Raw genomic sequence first — 23,097 nt, forward strand, 5'->3', positions numbered from 1 at the left:
ACCATGTGCCAAACAAAGGGCATCAGCTGAGAGTTTGTGTGTTGAAAGTCGTCTTTATTTCATATGCATATGGGAGTCCTGCATTTGTATACAAGACTCCAAAGACAATGCTTACAGTGCTCTTTTATATAGTGAAACAAACAATACACACTCCCACATGACTCTCTGCTTACATTGTGGCTATATATGGTCATTCTAGAAAGCTAACCAGTACATACATTTTCTTTACTGCTGGCTTGCATGACAAGCAGCCCCTTCTGCTGAATAGATCATTTGTTCCAGTTGAGGTAATTCACTCTGTAATTTCCCTGAGAACTATGCCAGCTATGCGTACAGACACGATGTGGCTATGTTATCTTTTGCGACCTGACATCCTTAGATGGAGTTAGTAAAATATAAGCAAAGAAATACATAGCCTACAAAATATAATACAAACTTCTGGTAAAACTTTTAGTTAATTCCCTCAGTCCCCCCTTCGATTCCCTCAGCGCGAATCTACAGTTTAGCGCATTATACCGCAGGACGTGATTGGATGGCCAAAATGTCTGACAGGCAGCACTCTTGGTCCATTGCTTGTTAGTGAAACGATTGCTTCATTTAATCTCTTTACTGTGCATGTTTAAATCTGCTTTATATCGAATATTAATATGTAATTGTACAACTAAAGGGAAATGTTGGTAACTGAGCATTATGTATTTCTAACAACTCTGATGAAACCAAATAATTATAAAAACTACTAATATATCAATTTCATTTATAACTAAAATAATTATATCTACTACTAAGAAGAAAAAGGCCAGTGAAAACCTTTATAAAAAAGTAAAAATGTAGATATTAAATGGATATACATTAAATTTATATATAAAACTAAATGCTGCGTACACATAAAAAACTCAATTGTTTAAGAAACTGAACTCATTCTTTTTAAGGGTATCTTTAAATTCCCTTGCTTTTTCTGAACATCCTGGAGATTGTACTGTAGGTCTGGAGGTTCATACAAGTTATTATGTTTTATTAATATAACTCTAATATTGTACATACTGTCATATATACAATAATCAGACATGTGAATTAAGTTTGCATATTATTTTATTGTCAGAGAAAGTCTCTATTATGCCCAAGGGACAGTTTGTTGAAAAAATACTTTCGGTTTTGGATGGAATTGAACTCGGACTCTGTCGCGTGATTTTTATCACTGAGCTACCAATGCATCACTCTGACGGGGATTTGATTTTCCATTGCAACAGATGTAGTTAAAGAAGCTTTTCAATGCCTTCTCAAATAACCACATCAAGTAACTGAGTTAAAGATGATAAAGAAAATGTTTATGATAAAGGCCGAATACTGTTGAATGCGTTCTTTTTTCACATTAATATGGTCAGTTATTTTTGTCACAGTAAGTGACTGAGTAACTTTGATGCAGATAATGTTTATGAAGAAGGTGGAATACCAGCTACCGTATGTACATAGGGTAAATATATATTTATATTAATAAATTAATAGTTTAGGTCATTCAGAACGTTATACTTCTGTTATTTTCACAGTGTTTTCAACTACCAAAATCTCTACCATTCTGTATTAAATGTATTTAAAGATAGAGAAACATCAAATGAAGCAATCATTTCACTAATATCTAACAAGTGCCACCTATCAATCATCTTTGGACATTGAATCACACACTGTACCTCGCTGTAGTGTAGCAAATGTGGTAATAAGAATTACCATAGGTTCTGAGTGGCGGAATCTGTCTTTATTTTCTGCTTATTTTGAGTAGCACTATTGTCACAGAGTCCTTTGTTCTTAAGACAGAAATTAATATTGGAGGAAACCTATCAAGGGCCTAACTACACTTCAAAGACCTGCAGAGACAACAGAGGCCATGGGCAAGATCTACTGTACCACCGTTGACATACCATTTCTCACATGCCAGGCATTGGACCCTAACTATGTCTTGTTTTGCACCTTACAGATGATGTTTCACCATATTTCAAGACGGAGCCTGGTCCTGCTCAGATTCACCTTGAAGGCAATCGCCTGGTCATGACATGTCTGGCCGAAGGAAGCTGGCCCTTGGAGTTCAAATGGATTTTGAACAACACTGATATCACCTCCTTCTCTCCTGAGTACAAGTAAATGTGCAGTTTATTTCTTTGAATAAACCCCAAAAGGGTTGTTCACAGTATCCTTAGGCCCCTACTGTATGTTGTGGATTCAAAAAATAGAATGTCCACATTTTTGCTTATTAAGCTTACAATAATTAAAGTAGCCCTTTATGGACATTTTGGTTTAAAACTGTTTTCTAAACAAAGACATTGGAGAATGTGGAGTGAGACTGTTAAATCTGAGTTTTAAACCTTTTTCCTGAAGCTGGTGCTTGTTTTAAAAGTGTCCTTACACAGGCAAATTTGTGCAATAATGCAGCTGTGTAGTCTCCATTCAGGTACACTAAGTTTTACCAGAAATGACTTGCATTTGCTTTGCAAAAGTGAATTTAAACTGAATATTTGAAATGAATCTTGAACTGCAGGAAAACACAAGTGTCCTTTATATGTGTTAGAGCACCACATGGTTCACTTGGCATTAAGGGTAGAGGGTAGAGGCCAATTTTCACTGTAACATTCTGGATATTATGCAGCAAATGAGATTATCATACTGCATGATGTATGCAAATTACAAGAGAAACAAGTTACTGTCCACAAGGGTGTTTATTCTAAAGTTGTTTTTGATTCCATAGATTGCCCTTTATAGTTTGGGACTTGATATGCATGAAATATTATTGAATTATTGCATGGAATTTTTAATAACGCCATAAATATAAAATACTCTGCATACTTAATCACATGATATTTGGCATACTCTTTTCTCCTGGTGCTGTAAATGTGCTTTATTTTCTGCAATATTTTTAAATAACACTGTGCTAGGCTTGTGTGACTTTTCCCACATCCCTTTTTATTTAATTTCTGCAACCTTACTTGCTCACATTGCTGGCTTCTGTCTGCATATAATATACATTCTTTTATCAGTAGCAGAAAGCAATAATGAGGCTTTCTGCTAGTTTAGCAAAGTTATGCATGTCAACATAACTCAATGTGTGACTGGAGACTTTAACACTGTAGCTTGTCTGCAGCAGTAAGGACGTGTGATGACACAAATGCTGTTGGTGCATAGGTCTATGAATAAATGCCATTCTTGTCCACAAATCTAGGCAGACTAAACACAAGGAAAATGGAAAATGTAGCCATGTAGGAGCAGAGGTGCACTGTAGTATTACGCAGAACCCCAAAATGCACTATTGTAGCCCTCCCCTTAAGACTATAGGGAGCTATTGATATTAAAAAATGCAGTGTCCTGCTCCTATGCTCCTTTGTTGTATGCTAATTTCCTGTTTCAAAATACCCTTGCAAATACAGATCATCATTAAAACCTCTACCTCTACCTTCACACAACCTAATAAAAACGTGACCCAGGCTCACTGTGTCCCAGTCAGGTGGCAGGCATATACAGTGCAAACTATAACATCCGCATGGAAATAAAAAATATAATAATTAATTAGGTTATGACTGTTCACAAGTTGTATTTTGAAGAGTAGCAAGGTAGTAATAAAATTAGTAACCAGAACCATATTGACAGTATCAGGCTATCAAGGTTCAGTAGTTTTAATTAAAATATTTATATATACTTACAGCATTTATTAAGCAAAAAAACTATAGTCAAATCTTGCCAATGTGTACAGTATATGCACACTTAGGCATGTGGTACCATGAGCACCGTAGCAAGCTGTTATGTTTTTCCTCATTTAAAAATTGAATGCTCTGAGAATCCAGCTTTGAAACTTAGAAAGCCTAGAATTGCTCTGAATGCTCCAAATAAAGGCTCCTTGGTGTTTTCAAACAGCTAGGAAGAGTGTTGTGTGTGCATGAAGAGCATCCAATCATTGCGAAAGATACAGTATTGCATTTATTATTATGTACTGTGAAGATGGGATTTGAAACAGAACTAGTTATGTTGCACAAAAGACCATCAGTTTGGTTTCAGTTTTGATGTCACAATCTTCAAACACCCAGTTCCTCAGGCGATCAAAGGCCATGCTTTCAAATTTCAAACAAAATGCCGGAAGTGTTGATATGTCAATATCAGCCTTCTGTGAACAGTAACTCCCAAGGAGTAGGAAGTGCTCCAAATTCTCTAGTCTTGATGTGAATTCAGATCAGTGGTACCAAGGCATGTGCATTTGGAGCTTGCTAATGGAGGTTGTTTGGATTAAAGATTTACAGTGCATTTGGTAAATCAGTTGCATTCCAGCAGGGAACCTTTCTGTAATCAAACAGAGTATGGCACTCAGAAATATTTAAAATGGAGTTGAATCGATTACTTACCCTTGTTAGACTTCTGCCTGGACTAATATTTCCATTACTGAGTTTTAGTGCATGGGCATCATGATGAAGCATTGAAAGGATGCTGACTTATTTTAGGTATTGTTGGTGCTCCTGGCATTAGGAGATAATAAGATTATAATCTTGCAATGATTTTGTCCTGGGTGGAGCAGTGAAACAGTGGTTAACATTACTGTCTTGCAACACTGGAGTCTGCAGTGAAATTTGCTTGGAGTTTGTACTGTATGTTCTACCCATGTTCACATGGGTTTCCTCTGGTTGCTTCGGTTTCCTCCAACAGAACAAAGACGCAATGGTAGGTTAATTGGCTTCTGGGAGGTTTGACCATGGTATGAATGAGTGTGTGTGTGTTCGTGTGTGCCCTGTGATGGACTTGCATCCTCTCCAGGGTCTGTCCTGCCTAGCACCTGTTGTTTGTCGAGATAGGCTTCGGCTCCCCCATAACCCTGTATTGTGTAAAACAGAAAATGGATGGGTGGATTTGTCCCTTCTTGAAGATTGTCACATTCATGGTATTCTTGAAATCTTTTGGGAAAATTAATTCCAAATTTGGAGTGGAGGTTTAGTTTTAGTCCCTTTTAGGAAATCTATCACCTCCTGCTGTTTTGCTGTTCTTTATTTGTGTGATGGCTTTCAAAACCTCTTTAAGTAATTGTTGATGGTGGCTTCTTGAATGAACAAATTTTCAAACTGTTTCTCTCAACAGTCATTGATTGTCTTTTTTTTTCTTGATCTGAGGTTCTTCTTCTTTACGTCTCAGAAGTGCAACAGTCTGTGGGTTTTTGGGAGGTAAACATCCCCTGTGGCAGTAAAAAAAATATGGAACATGTTATATTGCTTGTTGATAGTTTCTTTTGTTTAGAGTTTGTTTTGCTCTGCTATGCATATAAAACACTTTGTAAGTAATATATAAGTAAATTTTTACCTGGTGATATCCATCTTAACAATCTTGGTGATCCCTATGAAATTTAGATACAGTATCTCTTTGAAGACTGTGGTGATTTTCTTCTTGAGTGGTATGAACTTGTTTCCTCTGTTCTTAGTTAAGGTTGAAGAAATCTTCCCTAATGCACTTTAAAATGTTTTTTTCTGATTGGATCCTGATTGGGCATCTTTGTGACTGAAATATTTGATTAGGTGCCAGTGTTTGGGCGATGAATATATAGGTCCATGCAAAGGTGAGGTGCTGGAGTTTGGAAACACTATTTTTGTATACTGTATATGTAAATGTAAAAATAGCTCATTTTAAAAAATAGCCAGTAAGGCAATATTTGAATTTCTTCTAAATAATAATTTAAAATTTCCTTTAAAAATATAAGCAAAATGCCTTTCCTTCTAAGATCACCTAATTGTGGCATTGTCTGGTTAAAACTACAAAGCTACAAAACATGCAATCAATGCAATATCTCTTCTTAGCCTGTATTGTAGTTTTGGATAAATGTTTCTTAAAACGGGGTAAGAGTTCTTTTTTATTATTTTTGTATGAAATTATTATCCTCACTCTGCTGTTTATATGAAGAGAAACTAACAAAGGTAGTTACAAGATCAAGAGATTAATAGAATTTTGAAGAGTTTTTGCAGAGTACCAAAGGAAATACAGATCCAGCCATTCAAAATGCTTGAGTTACACTGCGTTAAAACGCGGTGGGCGTGGCGCAATATACCATATCATACCGCATGTTAATTGAAATATGATAATAGTATCCAGAAACACCTTGTAAAACCACCAGGTGGAGCTAATAAAGCTTAATGTCCCATGTACAGCATCTGAGCTGTTGCCAGAAAACGCCCGGTTTCGAATCCCAGTCGCTGCTGAGGGACAATCTTTTTCCAGTTAAGAATTTAAGCTGTATACTCTTTAGACTTTTAATAATTTTAAACTGTGTATTACAGCATGTTGATAATTAACAATAAAAAGTTGGTATATTTGTTAAAAGCAAGATTACTCTGTTGGACGAAAATACACAACCTTTACTTCTGTACTTCATAAAAAGTTATAATGTTTTATCCTTTTCTAAGAATATGTAGTATAAGAACACCACTTGTTGTTGTTTAAAAAAGATAAATGTTGTAGTTATTTAACATCACTTGATAGTTATATTAATATGGAATCGTATAACTAAGCACCTAAAGTATCACAAGTGGACGTTTGGGAAACATTTTGACATTCGTTTCTTTTAAAAAAAACTTCTATTGTCCTTGTAGTGGTAATGAGCACTGTAATGTAGTGAGGCGGTTCAAAGCGTGATCAGAGAATTACTTTGTTTCTTACATAGCCGAATATATATATATAGTCCATTATAGCTTGTTGTTGGTGTAAGTGTGAGTGTCTGGATGAATTATTATAAGTGATGGTTTTGTGATTTAGTGATTTAGGTTAAAGGAGGGAAAAGGGTTATATTTACACGTTGTGTATCGCCTCTTCTTATATTTGTAAAAACATTCCAATTTAAATGCAATACGGAATATATTATTAATAATATTGTAACTAATTCTTGGGCTTGTGCCACATGGGCTCAAACCCTGGTCTCCTGTGTTGCTCAACAGAGGTTTTCCCAGCTGAGCTACAGAAGACCTCCTTCAGCACCAGCAGCCAGCAGCCCTGCTATGCGCAGGGGAGCAGAGAGCTGTACTGTCACCGTGCTGCAACCGGCTTGTACCATCTGTATGCCTGCCATTTGTTACAATATTATTATGAATGACCATGGACGAACTGTTAACTGAAGAGTTAGAGAAGACACATTCAGTCTTGTCTTTTCAGCTTGGAATTGAATCTTTCCAGTGATCCCTTTGGCTATATTTTGAGTAAAAATAGATTGGATTAATAACTGGAGTAAGAATTTAATAAACGCAACACATGTTTCATACATTCTGTTCTCTTTCTGTTATGTAGGACAGATCAGCTGGTCTTTTTTTCCCATATCAGAGGCTGTGAAAATACTGCACTCTTTTTAGAGGGGGATGCAGCACAACCTGAAGTTTCTATAGCGCGCATTGCGAAATGGCACTCGCTGTAAAACAAGTGTTTAAAAAAACAGAACATTTGATTGCTGGTCGCCTTATGTTAAACAGCAACAATGACAACAGAGCATGCTACTGAAAATTAAAGTGGCTGCAATGGAATATGCTAGTAGGTAAAAGTTAATTCCAAGCTGGAAAGAAAAGACACGTGTCTCCTCTATAAATCTTCAGTTTACTGACCGTCCAAGGTAATTTATTATTAATAATATCTTCCATATCGCATTAAAATTGGAACATTTAACAAAAGTAAATTTCCCTTATTTTCTAACCGCTTTAACCAGGACAGGTAACAGTTTCACCCCTTCCCCTTTCCTCTGCCTGCCTGACCTGTTCCCATTTTTAACAATTCTGTGTCCAAATCGCAGCGATTGAGAGAGACTAGGGAGAGACAGGAAAAAATTGAATGCTGGCTTTTTGATAGTCAGATTTAACGTATGTTTGAACACAGTCTTGCAAATTAATGTTTTTACAAGATGTGGAAGTGCAACAGTTTATCACAGTGTGAATTTTAATACTATTTATTGATTAAAATTAAAAATAAAAAATAAAATATGTTTACAAAGAAAGTGGATTGCAGTAATACTACCAGCTATATAAATACATATATTTAGATCCTTAAATAAATATAATTATCAATATCTTTAGATAAGTGATTCCATATTATATTCCCTGTTAATCAAATTCTAAAAAGTATGCATCGCGATAACGAGCGTAAGTATTTGCAGAAAAGGTTAAAACATTATAACTTTTTACAAAGTATATAAACTTAATATAGACAGAAGGAGCATGTAAAAAGTTTCCAAAATAACCACAGTAAGTAACTGAATGAAAGACTTTAATGCTTACATTTTTAAGAAGAAAGTGGAAAATGTATTTTTTATTTTAACTACCAATACCAGCCATATACAGCTTACACAATTTGTTTATATTCCTAAATGAATATTGCTTATGACCTTCAGACACATTTTGCTCCTCTTCTTTTTATCCTCAGCTACTGATATTTCCCTTTAGCAGATTTAAACATGCACAGTAAAGAGATTAAATGAAGCAATCGTTTCACTAACAAGCAATGGACCAAGAGTGCTGCCTGTCAGACATTTTGGCCATCCAATCACGTACTGCGGTATAATGCGCTAAACTGTAGATTCGCGCTGAGGGAATCAAAGGGGGGACTCAGGGAAATAACTAAAAGTTTTGCTAAAAGTTTGTATTATATCTTGTAGGCTATGTATTTCTTTGCTTATATTTTACTAACTCCATCTTAGGATGTCTGGTCGCAAAAGATAACATAGCCACATCGTGTAAGTACCCATAGCTGGCATAGTTCTCAGTGAATTACCTCTACTGTTACAAATGATCTATTCAGCAGAAGGGGCTGCTTGTCATGCAAGCCAGCAGTAAAGAAAATATATGTACTGGTTAGCTTTCTAGAATGACCATATATAGCCACAATGTAAGCAGAGAGTCATGTGGGAGTGTGTATTGTTTGTTTCACTATATAAAAGAGCACTGTAAGCGTTGTCTTTGGAGTCTTGTGTACAAATGCAGGACTCCCATATGCATGTGAAATAAAGACGACTTTCCACACACAAACTCTCAGCTGATGCCCTTTGTTTGGCACAACAGCACATTATGGGGTTTTACCGTGCATTTTGAATGGCTGCATCTGTTACGTGCTTTCCCAGCTAATACAGTACACTTCTGAAGTTAGTATTGGACTTAAAAGACCAGTTTTGTACCTTTATTGCTTTAACTGATGAAGCCTTTTAGATAATAGTTCCAATTAGTTTTCCAATGTGCCAGGACTTCCATTTGGAATCTGCAGCGGGTTTTAATACTTTGCATCTGCTCCTCCAGTATCAGCAGAAGATGATATTAGGCCGAATTCTGAGATCCAGCTCCATAATGAACTTAGAATCATCTGCTTGTGGAGTCTAATTGCAATTTAATAGTTTGTGTATTCTAATACTCAGCAGCTACAAAGGCCAACCTCTCTCACTGATGCTTGCTCTTCAAATCAAGGTTTTTTGAAGGGTAAAACTGTTGACTGAATGCCTGGATGAACGGAAATCTTTCATACAATCCAATTGTATTTGCATCATTTTCAGTATGATTAGTATTTAAATAGAATGAATCTAGAATTGCAGAAAATAAAAAAAAACATTTTAAATGATCTGTTCAAGAGACCTGTTTTGACTTATACTAGTAGAAATATGGTTCATGTAGATCTTTGCTTTACTGCTAAAGAGTATTACAGGAGTATTAGAAGTATTATAAAATATTTGTCTTCAATCAAAAGGTAAAACATTGTCAGTGTCTGATTCCACAGTATGTTTTTAGTTGTATTATGTGTGTGTATAGAAAATAAAGTCTCAGTATGCAGTGTACCGTTGAGCAGTTAACTCTGAATAAAGAAAACTTTATCATCTAAATGATTGGAGCTGAGCTGACCTGAATGTTTCTTGTTGAGTTCATCTTAAGGATGGAAGTGTTTCGCTGACATGCTTTCCTCTCTGCTTTTCCCCAGATACATCATTCCATCTCTACTGCAATCCGATGCTGGGTTTTACCAGTGTGTTGTGAGAAACAGGATGGGTGCACTGATGCAGAAGAAGGCAGAAGTACAAGTAGCATGTAAGTGTGAATAAAGGTGATCATGTGTAGCAGGATGCATTCAGCTTGTTTTTCCATAAGAGATATGTGGAAAAGGTTCTTTCTTTGCACTCCTCTGACCTGTACACACAAACGGTCAGAGATGCCATGTCCCTATAAAAGAGCTACATTTTATTTAGATGTAATGTTTAGGAATGCATTTTGTTATAAATGTTTAATGTAATTTCACGCTATTTCTTAAGTTATCTTCCTTTGCAGCCTGCTCATTGCAAATAATTATTCTATTCTTATTAAGCACATTTTTGCCTCAGTACGTACAATGTACTGGAAATTGCAAAGTATAAAACACCTTTCTAGCAAAGCAATATATTTATTAGATTAAATTGCACATTGAATTAATGATGTCATTTAGCAGGATCCCAAAGACAATTTCACACAGAAGTCCACTGTGTTCGACTTGAAAACAAGTCTGTACTGTGTCATAGATAAATGGCTTAGTTTGATTTTTGTTCTCCTCAGCAATGTGGATCTATTTTAGTACTCTCAAAAGCATTTCCTCCTTTTGTCCATATAGGCTTTGCTAAATGTTGCACATAGTATGATCCGGAATCACAGAGGTGGCAGCACTCAATTACTTTTACAAATGGTCTCTTCCCCCCAGATATGGGAAACTTCGTGGAGGGAGATCAGAGAAAGACTGTGCCACAAGGTAAAGCAGCAGTGCTCAATTCCCCAGCGGTCAGCAGCTATCCGCAGCCTCAGGTGACATGGTTTAGGGATGGATATAAGATCATCCCCAGCAACAGAATGTGAGTACAGTGTTGAGACCTTTTAATACTGTTTGTTTCTTAGAGGAGTCATTTGAGCTGTCATTGAAGAACATTGGAGCCAATCATTAGGATGATACTGTTGGGTCTAGTGTTTTTTTCTTGTGACTCTCAACTGGTTTTGCTGTATGATAGAGTAATTGCTTCAGAAGCCTATGAATGGGGCTTTAACAACATGAGCATAAGAGGTGCTTTGAAGGAAATTGCCTTTAATTGGTGAGAATCTACTTACGCTGCCTAATAATTGGAAAGGGCTTTGTGTCGCTCAGTGTTAGGTTGGGGAAATGGGCCTGTGTGAGCCTCACATGAAAGAACACATCAACCATAGACGCACATTTCGGTGGCAGCATTGGCAATCTTATGCGATGTGATTTCCCTGCCTTGTCAGAAAAGTGCAATTAACGCTTTTTTCCAAGCATCCTTTAATCTTGGCATGGTTGTTTTTTATTCCCTTTGTCTAATTAGCAGCTCACCCACACAGCAGCAGCAGCCAAGGCAGGTCTAATTCTCCATTATTGCAAAGTGCCTTTCTATTCCAAGAGGGAGCAAATCAGAGCTAGTCCTTATCTTGACCCAATTTAACAGTTTTTTTCTGAACAAAGTTTTGGATGGTTGGGTGGTTTGGATAGATTGATATTTGCTCCACGGATGAAATTGAAAATCCACTGTGTGACCAGGAGTAAATTAGAAACGTTCAGGTTTAGAAGTATTTTCCAACTTTAATTGGAGTGTGCTCATCTTGCAAGTGCAAGAGTCAAATATCTTTTCTGACAACCTTAGGAAATTAGGAGTGTTATATGACTTGCTGTCATGATTCAGGGTATGAATGAATTAGATGTTTGGGTTGAGAAGCCTGTGGGGGGTACCTGCTCTGTAGGGGGCACTGCATTTTTCTTTTATGTCTACATATTACTGTTGTTTCTTTAAAATAAGTTTTCATCAAAGTAACACAACTACTATACATCTAAAATCAAAACAGAAGTAACATGAATACAGTCCATATATAGTCATACAAACTGTGCACTGTTTTTTTCCTCCTGTCTGCCTTTTTTGGACCTGAATATTGACCCTCATGCAGATTCCTGAAAGAGAGCTGCTGTTGGCAGTAAAGATTTATAGACAAACTTATTTTTCAACTGGTTTGTGGTGAAGACTCACATATGTTAAACATAACATGTACCATCCTGGTGTAATTACAAAAGCAAAATCAAAAGCAAAATCTGAAAAACATTTTGAGGATGAGGAGCATAATTCTGTCTCAAATTTCTTTTAAGCCAGGTTCCGTCAGTATACGGATACCTTTTCATCTATTTCTAGCAGTACTTCAGAATGTGCATAGTTAAGTCAGTGCAACACAGTGTAAAATTCATATTAGTAAATGTAACTGCTTTACCTGCTTGTAGTACAGGAAAAAAATGATCTAGTGATTATTATTTAGACAAATAATCTTTTCTTTCATCTCTATTGAGGCACTACCTCTAGGGAGTTAGAAGTCTTGCCCCACAAGCGCAAATTAAAGTAGCACATGTCTAGCTTTGTGGCTGTAGTAGCATCTCAATAAGTAAATGCCAGATGAGCTGGCTAACACTGTCATTTAATATGCCCCCAGACTCAAGCAAACTTTTGCTCAAAGCACAGGGGTGAAATGTTATATAGGAGAACGTGGTGCTGGCCTTGTAAGTTAAGACTGCTGGTCTTACCTCTCTAAAACTGTCTACAGTACATTTACACTTAGTGGTGTTGCACAGAGCTTACTTTGCTATCTTGTAACCTTAGCAAAGTTGAAGGTTTGTTCACTCTGGGTGTTTTCAGGTTGGCAGAACAGAAATTTAAAGATTTAGAAATCTGACAATATTTTGAAGTCAATTATTGCAGTTTTGGAGAGTATGTCACATCCTTATTTGTTCATAAAAAGGAGCAGTGCAGTCACCTTAGTTGGTTAAACCAGCAACAAATGACTGAAAAATCCCTCTGGAAGAATTTAGAAAAATAGGTTATACTTCACAAGTGATATAGGATGATGAAATTAACAGCCCTTGCAGACACTTAGATTAATTGTTAGGGACTGCTCTGCCTGAGATCAATAGCTATTTAGAATAACATGAAGGGGCACAAATCAATCTATTGGACTCTGATGACAGATTCTTTAGTTAATTATTTTTTAAGTACAGTAAATGTAAGGGAGACATTATTTCTGAATTTATTTTCTGAGCAGAAAGATGTGGCTCAGCTGTAACCCTTTCCCTGCTGTTGTTTGTCATAAAATCCAATTTCCATGTTATATCTTATGTGTGTGGACTTTGGCCTTTGGAGTATAGTAAATGTTTTGTCTATTTGTTGTGGAAAACATCACACATGTTTTAGAATAAATAGTGATGAAGTGCCTTTATTTTTCCCTTTTATGTTGAACATACTTAGATTGTTGGATAGTTTTTTAGCCATATAGTTTGGCTAAAAAAACTATACAGTGAGACTGAGGCTGGCCTACCTCTGTAGGCGGGGAGAGAGTTGTGCATTATCGTTTCCTTGCTGTATTAATCTGTGTCCAGTCAGATGCAAACCAGATGGCTCCATGTGTCTCTTGAGGAAAGTATGATGGCGTTCTTTATGAAGCTATTGATCCGATAAAGATCACAACTCTTAATGCAACCAAAACACCGTCACACCACTCTGTTAACTGCAAATACCTAGCTGTCAATGCAGTGCTACACCTGTGTCACTCTCCTGAATGCAAATTAAGGTGCAACGTACCAATTTTAATTAATAGCAGTCTTAGTTTAAAAAAATTATGCATGAGCTGTTTTGCCCACTTTTTAATAAAAACTGTATTTGACGTTGGATTTTTATCTGAATAACAGTTTTTATCCAGCAAAATATTTTTTACACATATCTTTGATGCAGTTCATGGTGAGCTGCTCTGGAACTTTGTTTTACGAGTTGGCATTTTTGCCATTTAGCATTTTGAGGCAGACTGAGGGTGAGTCATTAACTATACACTTTATTCTACAGTGTGTTCTTAAAGGGAATGTATTTATAATTTTACTTAAATGATCTACTTAGTTCATAGGTCTCTTCTAGTTAACCCGTTATTTGTTTTGTTTAAAAGTAATGTGGGCATATTTCAGTGAATTAGGTTGATTTTCTTTTCTGTTGAATTAGAATAGGTTGATTTGTGAAAATCTAGATACCAAGACAAGTGCCTTTTGGCAAGGATTTTTGTGGTCTTCCTGATTAGACATTTTGTGCACTGATGATGGCAGTGGTTGAAATAAGGCAGAGTGCTATATAGAATTTTCTGTTTAAATTACGTACAGTATCTTATACTATATTTTATGCATCTTCTTCTAATCAGCAGCAAATCTTTACAAAGACCTTGCAGTACTCATCAGCATATGCTTTTCTCCTGTTTGTTATTTTTGAAGTGGCATTTGGTTGGCTTTATTGTGAGGGCTCTGATTCTTTGTAATTAAATTGCCCTTTTTCCAAAGTACAACAGTTTTATATGGATATGTCCCTTTGTGGTAATCATTAAACTGCTTTATATACAAGAGATTTCAATTAATCTAAATGTCAATAAACCCTGAGAGAATGATGATTATTTAAAGTTATGTAAAGTGTGGCTTTTAATTATGAATTAATTCAGTATGGCAGTTTATTTGCATAAAATTGTCAGTGGGCATCACAATTTCCTGATTTAAAAAGGTTAAGACCCTATGTCACGAAGGCATCAATTGATGACCTTTGGAGAGATTTCTATAATCCTAGAATTTTCTTTTCTAATTTCTCAGCACTGCAGGTTGCATAAGGGGAAATTATTCTGCACAGTGTTCTTCCTTATTGCTAACATCTTGTCTAAACTAAATAGATTTTAGAAAGTACAGAAAGTGGAAAAATGAATTTGTGGTTTCACATCAAAGGCTGCAAAAAATCTTGCAATGTTAAAGATTTATAGACAAACTGAAAAAATGTTTCACAATTACATATGTTCATTTTAAAACACTGAAAATCAAAATATATCACTCTGTGCATGTGTGCTCTCAGAACAATTATTTTGGTAAATTGATTGTTAAAACCTTAATGCAATAAAATAACTTTGAATTATGAATATACATACAATATAATCATGTCATTAGTGAGCAAGTTGAATATCAGTCCTGTTGAAAATCAAGAAAGAAACAGAAAAAATCCACTTTGTTCAACTTATCAAGTCACCAATGCCTTTGTTCCACCAGTACTAAGTTACCATAGGTGGACTTATCTGTAGTCCATCTAATGCCTTCTGCAAGATATTTGCCTGGTTTTTGGATCTTCTTCAGGTCTTTTTGAATTTCCTTCATAGCATCTACAGTTTATGCTAATCCTTCTTTTTTTGTATCATCTGTGAACTTCTCTAGTTTAACTGTCCAGAATCTAGATAACTGGTATAAATTAAGAAAAGCAGTGGTCCAAACAGAGTTTTCTGTGCATTACTCAGTTCTCTATTTAAAAATGTGCATTACCTAACATGATTACTTCCCGAAATTGTAGAATCAATCTTTAAAGAGGAACTTTAACAAAAAAATTCTAAAAATCCATCTGTATCATATTCAAGCCCTGTTTGTTTCTTAAATTTGTATAGCCATACAGATGATTCTTTAATTTTGGCCTAATTATCATTCTCATAACCTTACATGTAAAAATATATTTTAGGTTTCTAATACCTGTAACACTGGCAGACTTCTATGTTAATATTATTTTATATACATCTTTCTATATCTTCTATGGTAAACACCTGAGTGAAATATTTAATATATCAGCAATTTCCATTTTATCATCTGAATTTTTCTCATTTTTATTTCTGAGATACTTTACTTCATCCTTTACTATTGTTTTGTTGGCATCCTTTGACATTTGTTTTAGCCTCCATTTCTATATTTGTTTCTCTGTCTTTCCAAAATACTAATCCTCTTTAACAGGTCCCTGTTTTTTATCATTGTTTAAAATGTTTTATTTTAAAATAAACTTTCTAAATGAGTTATTTAACTCTTTGAGCCACTGCTTTTTAGCCTTCCATTTCCTAACTTTTGAGGTGAATGCATTAAATAAAACCCCCCTTGAGTATATAGCACATAAACTATATGCTGTGAAGAGGACCATATTTAAGTTTACTGTCAGCTTCTGGTGTGAACAGGAAGCAGTTATAAATCAGGGAGTGACTTTTGGGTAGCTGGTGATTAGTGTAATTAATTTGTGACAATGCAGTGATCAGTAATGTGTAAGAAACCCAAGATGAAACAGACATAGCAATGTCCAAAGCAACACTAGATTAATTGAAATAGCAATAGTTACACTTAATAGGAACCATCATTCCCAGACATAATTACATACTTTTCCCTGATTAAGAAATACTTGCCAAAAATCTCCACTCTTGTATTTTAATTAAACCATTGTTAATAGCTGTGTATGTTTAATGAACTCAGAGCAGTGACACTGAAACTTGGATTTGATATTGCTTAGAATGTGTTTTGTCGCATTTGCTTGCTTGCTGCTGCTTTGGGCAGTTTTGTACAGCAGCAATTATTCAGAGAAAAAATACATGAGAAAACAGTAGAAAACACCACAGAGATTTTTTTTCATATAGATCTGTGCTGATAAGTTGTGCCATCTGGTTTGCAGAATCTAATTAACTTTTCCTCACGTTAAAAAGGTGTTTGTCAAAAGAAGAAAAATGATTCATAGGGTGTCACAATTTATTGGCTGTAAAGCAACTAAAGTGCTGAAAAAAAACTTTCTGTGAAACTTTTCCAAGAAGGTGCTGTCTGTATCTGCGTTCACGGGGGCTTCAGGTACCTTGTATGCAAAATTAAAGTGGTTTTAATTTATCTTTCTCAGTTCAGTGCGTGCTGTTCAATGCAGGCTTTCTTTTCTAGAATTATTTATATATGATCATCACTAGTTGTATACTATAGCTTTTAAGCCTTTTTCTAATCAGGCAAGAGAAACAAAGTGTAGTCTACGAATTGTGTATCCAATATTTTTAAATAGCATACTTGAATTGCTTTATATACATTTCTTATGACCTTCAAACTTACAGGTTATTAAAACGCTGTCTTCCAACTAGTCAAACTTAATCTTGCATGACAGCTGGTCATGTAGTAATTGGAAGCTGAATGCCCACAAACGTGTTTTTGTTCCTCCTAATTTTAGCTTTGTATAATACCTAAACTGCTGACACACCTCATCTAGGTCCATTAACACTGAGCTGTGGAGAAAAAAAAAATCTGTTTAAGAAAATTTTAATTCAACTTAAAAGAGCAATTGTGTGCATATTATTTTGATGTTATTATAATATCTATGATGAAAGAGCTAAATAAAAAACACCACATTTTCTCTGATTATTTCTTGAACTTGAATGATCCCAAATTGCCTTTCCCTAGTTAATTGAATTGGCCCTTTGGTCTCTTAATGTACCGTAAAATAACAGATTGTATGAAATGGCAGCAGGGTTATTTGCATAGTTACAGAATGTTCCTGTACAGTATGCGGTTCCCACTTCTGCTCCTTGCTGTTCGGTTAACACAGTTTTCGTTTACAGTAAAATCACTTATGATAAGCTTCACTTTTGTGGTTGGAGTGACTATTAACTTAAGTGATCATATTGATAGCACCATCATCAACTTAGATCAACATAGCCTGAAAGTACCTGCAGTTTCAGAAGCTAAAAAGGACTTGACCTAAAACGTTTTGGAATGTGGGAGACCTTTATTATTAGGTTGCAGCTCAGTGTCAATGTTGGTTTACCAGTTTGTGCCATTCTTCCTTTCCCATTGTTACGCTATGGTTATTCAGGGGAAATTTGATGTAGGTGGTGCCCTCTGGGTGAAACATTAAACAGAGGTCCTAACTTCTTTATCATTAAAGATCAAATGGTGCTGTTTACAAGAGTTTATAAGTGTTAACCCTGGCACAATTCTAGAATGTTTACCTAAAGTTCCCCTTTGATTCCTTCAGTAAAGCAATTTCTCCTGTCTCTGCCTGATCAGCCATGCAGCTGCTGCATGGTGCCCAGGAGGGTTCTGTGCTTCAATAATGGGTGATAATATACGTGAAATGCTTTGAGATTGTTTGGGATGAGTGCTTCATAACTCCAAATAATAATTTTTATAATTTTATCATCATCATCTGAACACAGATTACGTATTTGGTATATACTGTATATAGAAAATTTGAATGAAAAATGTCTTAATGGAATTCTTTTCTATATTTTCTGGGTTGTCGGTTACAGATTTCTTCCTCTTGGCAAACTCCTTTGTTAGGATTCATCATGTTGTGATGTACCCATATTACTGCTGTGAATAAGGACCAGTAGCATAACTAACTATAGACAATCAATTAAACAAATGGCTTCCTTTTGTTCATCTTGTTTGTTAGCTCTCTTATATTCATAGTCTATGCAACTTAGTTGTTCACTGTGGATTAAAACTTAATTTTGTTGAATTGCATGTATTTATAAAATACATTTTATTGTATTCATTTCTGTTGGGCTTGAGCTTCTGTCCTTTGCAAATCAGATCAGGATAAGATCAGCAACCTTTTGTGTTCTCCTCATTCAGCAGAGCAATTTACTTTATTTTATTTAGTCACTAGAGCAGTCCTAGAATCATATACAATCCAAAAACACTCATAATGACCCTTTAGCTTATGCGGGAATATATTTCCCCCCTTATAAGGATATTTATAGGTGTGTTCGGTTTACTTTCAACCAAACCTCTCATGAAGTACTGCATATGAAGGTGATAGCATTCATATATCTTGGAAGTGCTCAAAGTTGGCTTCAGTGACTCACTGTCTCTTTTAAAAATGTTATCTGGAGCTCTAGCCAGGATGGAATCTTCCAAGAGTAAGCAAAGAAATAGCATTTTTGAAAACACAACATAAGCAGTCATACAAAACCTCTACAATACATTGAAATATTCAAGGCTACAATGCAATGAATCTAACAGATGTTTTTAATTTTCAATATACTTTGAAGTATTATGTTGTGATCTCACAGTGTGTGCTATAGTGAAATACCAAAAATTGGTTGGTGATTAGAAAAAGGGAACTTGGAAGTTCTAGTCAGTAGATTCTGTAATGCAACTGTAGCAAGTAATATTGCATGAAAAATATCACACTACAAATTGAATTTTCTTCATGGTAGATGTTGATGAACTGTTACCATCTTTGAGAGATATTTGCTTTTTTGGTAGTAATTTGTTATTTCCACTTTAATTTTTACTATACCATTAATGGTAGTATAATACAAATGGGTACATTTTATATTTAGTGTGCTCTCTGATTTTGGCTTTTCATTGGTTAACCTACATAATTTTGGTTCTCTAATATGACAGTTCCACTTCCCACAGTCAAGTGAAAAAGTTATGATCCAGGTGAATTATTTATTATAATTCTTCAGAATGCAAATCCTTCTGTCTTCAGACCCTATGAGTTCACTCTGTCATATTACTTTAAGAACGGTAACTTGTTGTCAAGCTATGTGCCATTCCCTCTGTTGTCTACAGAACTATCCAGTCATCTTTCTTGTGTACTGGGAACCACTGACAGAAACTTCCCAAGCTGGTATATCACACCTTGTCAACATCTTTGTAAACCTGGGAAACAAATTCCAAACATTTAGTGAAGAAATTACAATTTACAGGTATTTGTTACACTGTGTAATATTCTTTGCATCTTCTATTTCAGGTTAATAAATAGGAAATGTGCTGAAATGTACCTTAGAATCATTAACATTCAGTGCAGCCAAAGTTTTTATACGTGGAGGAGTACTGAAGATATTTGCATATTAGGGCCAGTATGCAAAGCGCCTGTCCTATAAGACATTTCAAATTCAAGGTCTTGTAGCAAGATTGTCCAACAAATAAGATTAATAGTTGGATTGTTGAAGGCACATACCACTGTAGTGTGTTCTGTAACTACCTTGAATTCGTGACACTCCAAGAAAGGACACTACTTCTCAGGAGCCAACAACTGTAAGACGCTGATTCTAAGAAACTGAACAGTGTCTCTGCTCAGATTAGAAGGTGAGATGGCTTGATCTTCACCATTCTTCACAACTCTCACTCTAGTATAACTAACATCTGGCATTTAGAAACTTGGAGAATGTAAGACTGGTGTGGAAAATTAAACAGGCTTTATGACCTTAAGATTCTCTTTGAATCCAGTTCTAGATGGCATCTTTATGGAAGTCTTTGGAAAGACGTAGTTGCAAGATTGGTTTGATTTTCTCAGAATCTGTAGCTTCATTTTTACATTTTTAAATAACACAAACACTTTCCATCTGGTGACACAAAAGAAGGTTTTAGAAATTAGAAAGATAACAAATTATCAGTTCCTACATTTTACAACTATTGTGTTAAAAACAGCAGCTCAGTTCAGTTGTCCTAACTTCTAGTCATTAAGAAAAATCTTTTTAATAAAGGCTGTGTAGTCAACACAGAATCTTAACCTGCCTTCTTTTCTTATTAGCAATAAAGGAACTGCAGATGAAGAACGTGATAGTTGGATAAGTTTAACATACAACAGTTCCTCTGTTTTGTCTTTTAGATTGTTACTTCCAAAGAAATACCTGCACTTGTCAGAAAGTAATAGAATACATTTTTGCTATGATGTTACATTTGCCACATCTTGTCAGTACATACATTAGCCAATTGGATCAGCAATGCAGTGATGCTCTGGAACATTTTTCCTTTTGGGACATGTTGATGGTGTCTTTTTTGCCAACATTCTTGTTGTTTATTTGTTGTAGCACTGGATCACTTTTCACTTTTGGATTCTTTTTCCCAGTATTGTTTTTACTCTACCCAATAGTATTCAATCAGATTGATATTAAGTCTCAAAATACTTGAAGGCTTTACAATTATGTAGAATTAATTGGAATGGCCTTACTTTAACTTAATTTAGGTTCCCAAAACACGCAAAGATATGTTTGTTGCATTTAGAAGTACTCCCTTGAGTTAATCAGGAAAAAGAAATTTGCTCCATAAAAAGACGAGTAATCAAAAGGCCTCGTAAGGTGGAGCAGAGGATGCAATAAAGATTCCATATATTGCAGAAAGTTTTATAACAGAAATGTAGAGGACTTCCCACACTTACAGGCTCTACTGACCATCAGTCCCCTTATTAAAGGTGAAGAACTAACAGCAGGACTAGCTAAGGGGGAAACTAATGGGGAACAAATATTTATCAGTCCAGTCAGTTGAGTCCCAACAGTCCCCCAGGCAGGAATTGCATAATTAATAGTCCAGTCCTGTTGCTGCAAAAGCACCCAGAGGCCCCAGGCACCACACTATTGAAAAGCTAAATCTATTATAAATTCATTTGAAACTTGAAAATCTTTCCCATATGTGTTTCTCTCCTTCAGCCTCATAATTCTCTGATCAAGCTGTTTTTAAAAGTGCAATTTTGAATTGCTCCAATGATATAATAGAAAGGGACATTGCTATATGCCAGTCTTTGGCTATCACTTTAAGCAGTGTTTGGGATGGCAAAGAGTTGAGGAGCATTTAAATGCTGCAAAAGTAAGAACTCATTGTAGTTTTAATATAAGCAAGAGAAGCAACTGTAAGATAGCATTAGCTCCACTAAAGCAACAGGGGTGGGCAAACTTTTTTGGCCCAAGGGCCACATACAATTTTGGAACTGTATAGTGGGCCACTTCAGGCTGCTGTTACAGATAGCCTATGCCCTATATGAGTTTAAAATCCAACAAAGGCTTATTAGTTCAAGGTTAACAAGTAAATATTTTAAATTAAAAAAATAAAAATCAAATGAAACTTGACATTACCCTTGATCTGTCAAATTTTCCACATACCTCCCCTGTCTCAAAAAAAGTTCTATGGCAGAAGGATATTTTTCAAAAGATTATAAATTTGAAAAGGAAATGATGAGTCAAAATGAAAACAAAGTTGATCCAATTTTTATTATTTTTAATCATTTTCAAAACCAAAAACTTGATCAAAAAAGTAAACATACTTGACAACACAATTGAAATTGTTTGAATGTGAAAACATTAAAAAATAGACAACACCTTTGTAAAATGCAAATAAAATGACTTAGAAAAAGTAAAAATTCAACATCAATGTTTTTTAAAAAGGAGGGAGAAATACAATGTCTTTTTGTTTGTGCCTCTTAATTGGTGGGTGGGTTGTTTACTAAATTATGTTAACATATTCACCAAAAATACAGGGAAGTATTTTTGAAATGGCAACGTGCATCTCCTTCTTAACATTGACTCTTGGTCTGAACTTGAATTTGATAATCTCAAGTGCTGAAAACCCAGCCTCACCAAGGCAGGAAATTGCAAAGGGAAGCAGGATTCACAGAGCTCTGTTGCTTATTCCTTGGTACTCCAATAGTATGAAGATTTTTGTATTGTGCTACTCAGTATACAACTTTGTATGATGAAAGAAGAACTTTGCTGGGGACTGTAGTTTGGTTAGAAAAGCTGGTTTCTGTTAATTTACTAACCTGTGCGAAAAATACTCATGAGGCTTACTTACCAAACTACTGTGAACAGTTTCCAAGTGACGTTTCAATTTATTGGGGAGCATGCTCTCAGCAGCCAACACTTTAAGGCAAGACAACACACTGAGGACATTCTTCAGTGTCCACAATTGTGCACATGGAACCGAAATTCAAGAAACTGTCCTCATGCTTTCTATATTTTGTGTTTAGAACTAAGCTCCATGACTCGTTTTTTATATTTAAAAACCTCTCAATTGCGATCATGTAACAAAAAACTCACAAAATGACCACTCATAGAAACACGAAACACCGAAGCCGTGGTCAACTTGTACGCTGCTTACAGACTGCCAACTCTGTGTCACGTGACACAGTCTAGTTAGGTAGCGTGTGACTCATACATTCTGCATTCTGTGTACATGAACAGTGGGTTTTGCTCGTAATAACATTTTTCTTTGACTGGTGATACCCGAGACGCCCCTGACCGACAATGGCGCCAAGGTGGTGCAATGCACAATTTGGAATCACTCTGGTAAAGTGTTTGTGCGCAATCTAGGGCACGAATAATAAATTGTAAGAAAAAACAGCACCAAACAAACTGGAATATGGCGAATATTGACTAATTTATTTTTTATCTCAAGGGCCTGTTAAAACTGGCAGGCGGGCCAGATAAGGCCTGTGGGCTGTAGTTTGCCCACAGGTGGTCTAGTTTAACAGATAATGAGAAAGGTAGTTGGGAAGTC

The 23,097-nt window shown here is 35.6% G+C and overlaps 1 protein-coding gene across 3 annotated transcripts in view; it reads left to right on the forward strand.

Moving 5' to 3' along the window:
* sdk1a (sidekick cell adhesion molecule 1a) overlaps window positions 1-23,097 on the forward strand; it is a 464,366-nt gene that overhangs the window by 188,573 nt on the left and 252,696 nt on the right. For all 3 annotated transcript variants that reach the window (XM_015360500.2, XM_006637238.3, XM_015360501.2), the window contains exons 3-5: window positions 1,970-2,129; window positions 9,943-10,049; window positions 10,690-10,837. In XM_015360500.2, coding sequence (XP_015215986.2) covers window positions 1,970-2,129; window positions 9,943-10,049; window positions 10,690-10,837 — 415 coding nt within the window. The remainder of the gene's footprint in view (window positions 1-1,969; window positions 2,130-9,942; window positions 10,050-10,689; window positions 10,838-23,097) is intronic.

The sequence above is a fragment of the Lepisosteus oculatus genome, chromosome 19 (assembly GCF_040954835.1).
Source record: "Lepisosteus oculatus isolate fLepOcu1 chromosome 19, fLepOcu1.hap2, whole genome shotgun sequence".
NCBI lineage: Eukaryota > Metazoa > Chordata > Actinopteri > Semionotiformes > Lepisosteidae > Lepisosteus > Lepisosteus oculatus.